Source organism: Dipodomys merriami, unplaced genomic scaffold, assembly GCF_024711535.1.
Source record: "Dipodomys merriami isolate MVZ:Mamm:240054 unplaced genomic scaffold, mDipMer1.0.p SCAF_8, whole genome shotgun sequence".
Lineage (NCBI taxonomy): Eukaryota > Metazoa > Chordata > Mammalia > Rodentia > Heteromyidae > Dipodomys > Dipodomys merriami.
In genome coordinates this window covers 31623665-31626410 of record NW_027206401.1, presented here as the reverse complement: position 1 = coordinate 31626410, position 2746 = coordinate 31623665, and the positions used below count along the sequence as shown (strand labels likewise).

At 56.0% G+C, this 2746-nt stretch overlaps 1 protein-coding gene across 1 annotated transcript; it reads left to right on the top strand.

The window, feature by feature from the left end:
• Window positions 1-721: 721 nt before the first annotated feature.
• On the top strand, window positions 722-1914 carry Gpr6 (G protein-coupled receptor 6). Its single transcript, XM_070010176.1, has one exon. It carries the CDS (start codon window positions 722-724, stop codon window positions 1808-1810), a length of 1089 nt encoding a protein of 362 aa, XP_069866277.1. The 3' UTR covers window positions 1811-1914.
• The last annotated feature ends 832 nt before the right edge of the window (window positions 1915-2746 follow it).

Sequence of the window (2746 nt, the reverse complement as noted above, 5' to 3'; positions counted from 1 at the left end):
CCTGCAAGGCAGCTGCTCGGTGGGAGCGCAGCCCCGCGCCCCTCCGCGGAGCGCATGCCCAGCGTCTCCCCGAAGCCCTGACTCCCCAGGTGAGTGGCCCCGCTCCCCGGGATAACTTGGATGAGTGTGGGAAAGGGAAGGGTAAAGAACCGCTGGGTATTTGGGACTCTCCCGCGATCAGAGAACTGGAGCAAATCGGAGCCACCCTGTCACCCCAGCCAGTCCATCCTTCCCCCCTGTACCCCATTTCCGAGGGGGTGCCATAGGCTCCAGACTACTCCAGACAACCGCGATCACAAAGTTCGCTTTCAGCACCGCGGACAGCGACCCCGCCGCCCGGCTCCCGCAGGGGCTGGGCTGGCGCGTGCGGATTTTCCTCTGAATGCTGCCTTCCTACTTTGATGTATTTGGGTGCGTGTGCAAGGGCAAGTGTACCTCTGGGGCTCGTCTGTGTGCCTATGAGTGCGTTTATCTGTGCGTGTGTTTGTGCAGACCTCCAGAAGTCCGTGCGGGCACTCCTTAGCTCAACAGGTGTCGATTTATTTCGGGTTCGCTGGTTAATACTCCTGCTTCCCCACTCTGCTCTGGGGTCCCCGGGGATCTGGGATGCACGCTTGAAGTGGGATCATTCGAGCCGGGTCCCCGGTGGTTCCCCGAGCCCCACACCTGACCCGGCCTCTGTCTGTCTGTCTGTCTCTGCAGGGTGCAGCACCTGGCCGGGATGAACGCGAGCGCCGCGTCGCTCAACGAATCTCAGGTGGTGGCAGCGGCGGCCGAGGGAGCGGCAGCGGCGGCCACAGCAGCGGGGGCGCCGGACCCCGGCGAATGGGGCCCCCGCGCGGCGGCGGCGCTGGGGGGCGGCGGCGCGGCTAATGGGTCTCTGGAGCTGTCGTCCCAGCTGCCCGCCGGGCCGCCAGGACTGCTGCTGTCCGCGGTGAATCCGTGGGACGTGCTGCTGTGCGTGTCCGGGACGGTGATCGCCGGTGAGAACGCTCTGGTGGTGGCGCTCATCGCGTCCACCCCGGCGCTGCGCACGCCGATGTTTGTGCTCGTGGGGAGTCTGGCCACCGCCGACCTCCTGGCGGGCTGCGGCCTCATCCTTCACTTCGTGTTCCAGTACGTGGTGCCCTCCGAGACTGTGAGTCTGCTCACGGTGGGCTTCCTCGTGGCCTCCTTCGCCGCCTCGGTCAGCAGCCTGCTAGCCATCACGGTGGACCGTTACCTGTCCCTCTACAACGCGCTCACCTATTACTCGCGCCGGACCCTGTTGGGCGTGCACCTCCTGCTGGCCGCCACCTGGACGGTGTCCCTGGGCCTGGGGTTGCTGCCGGTGCTCGGCTGGAACTGCCTGGGCGCGCCCGCCTCCTGCAGCGTGGTGCGCCCGCTCACGCGCAGCCACGTGGCGCTGCTCTCCGCGGCCTTCTTCGTGGTCTTCGGCGTCATGCTGCACCTGTACGTCCGCATCTGCCAGGTGGTGTGGCGCCACGCGCACCAGATCGCGCTGCAGCAGCACTGCCTGGCGCCGCCCCACCTCGCCGCCACTAGAAAAGGCGTGGGAACTCTGGCAGTGGTGCTGGGCACTTTCGGGGTCAGCTGGCTGCCCTTTGCCATCTACTGCGTGGTAGGTAGCCAGGAGGACCCAGCCATCTACACCTATGCCACTCTGCTGCCTGCTACCTACAACTCCATGATCAACCCCATCATCTATGCCTTCCGCAATCAGGAGATCCAGCGCGCCTTGTGGCTCCTGTTCTGTGGCTGTTTCCAGTCCAAAGTGCCCTTCCGCTCCAGGTCCCCCAGTGAGGTCTGAAGGGCTCCTTCTGTGTCCTCTCACCAACACCACATCTCCAACAAGCCAGCCTTTGGTGAGCTTCTCGGTGCCTGCTGATGAACTCAGGTCCCAGTGGTGTGAATCTGAACCGGGGCGGGGGGCGGGGGGGGGGGGGGTTGGAAGAAGAAGGACTAAATATAAACGCAACAAACGCACAAGGACCAAGAGGCCTGTTGGCATTTTACATATACAGTGTATACATGTGTACATATATATACAAATATTTGTATCTTCTGGGGATGTTCAGGATGTGGAGCTTCCTGTTCTGTGAAAAACTAACAAAAAAAGATGTGGTTGTATATTCAAATCTTACATCACATTTGTGAAGACATTCCAATACTGCTTAATAATAGCACTTTATTTTTAGCTGCTGAACTGCCAAAACAGTGTTGCCATTGTCAAGGGCAGGGTAAAGGAGTAAAAGGTGTATTTTTTGTTGTTTGTGATAGAATATTTTGCTGTAATGCATCAAGTTGAAACATATTTTGTACACAAATAAATACATTATAAAAAATAAAGTTTTTGGTATGTGATTGATGATAGAATTACTATGTAAGAGCTGAGTTGTGAGTACATTTTACTTTGAAAGTTGATTACATATCATCTTCCGCTTAGGAAATCTCTTAAAAAATATACATTTACATATTATTCATAAATTTTTCCTGAAATATTAAATCTGGATCATGGTCAGAGATAGGAAAGAAATGATCTATTCACATAAAGGTATTCACAGAACTTTACTAAAGGGTAGACGTTATTGACACAGTTAATTCACTCCTTTGGTTACTGGGTTTGGAAGGCAAGTTTCAGAGGATGAAACTATTTCTTCATATTATCAAACGTGCACCATGAACCTAGAAGCCCACAACTTTTGGTTGTAGTCTTTCATGTATGGTAAGATGCTTAAATGTTGAC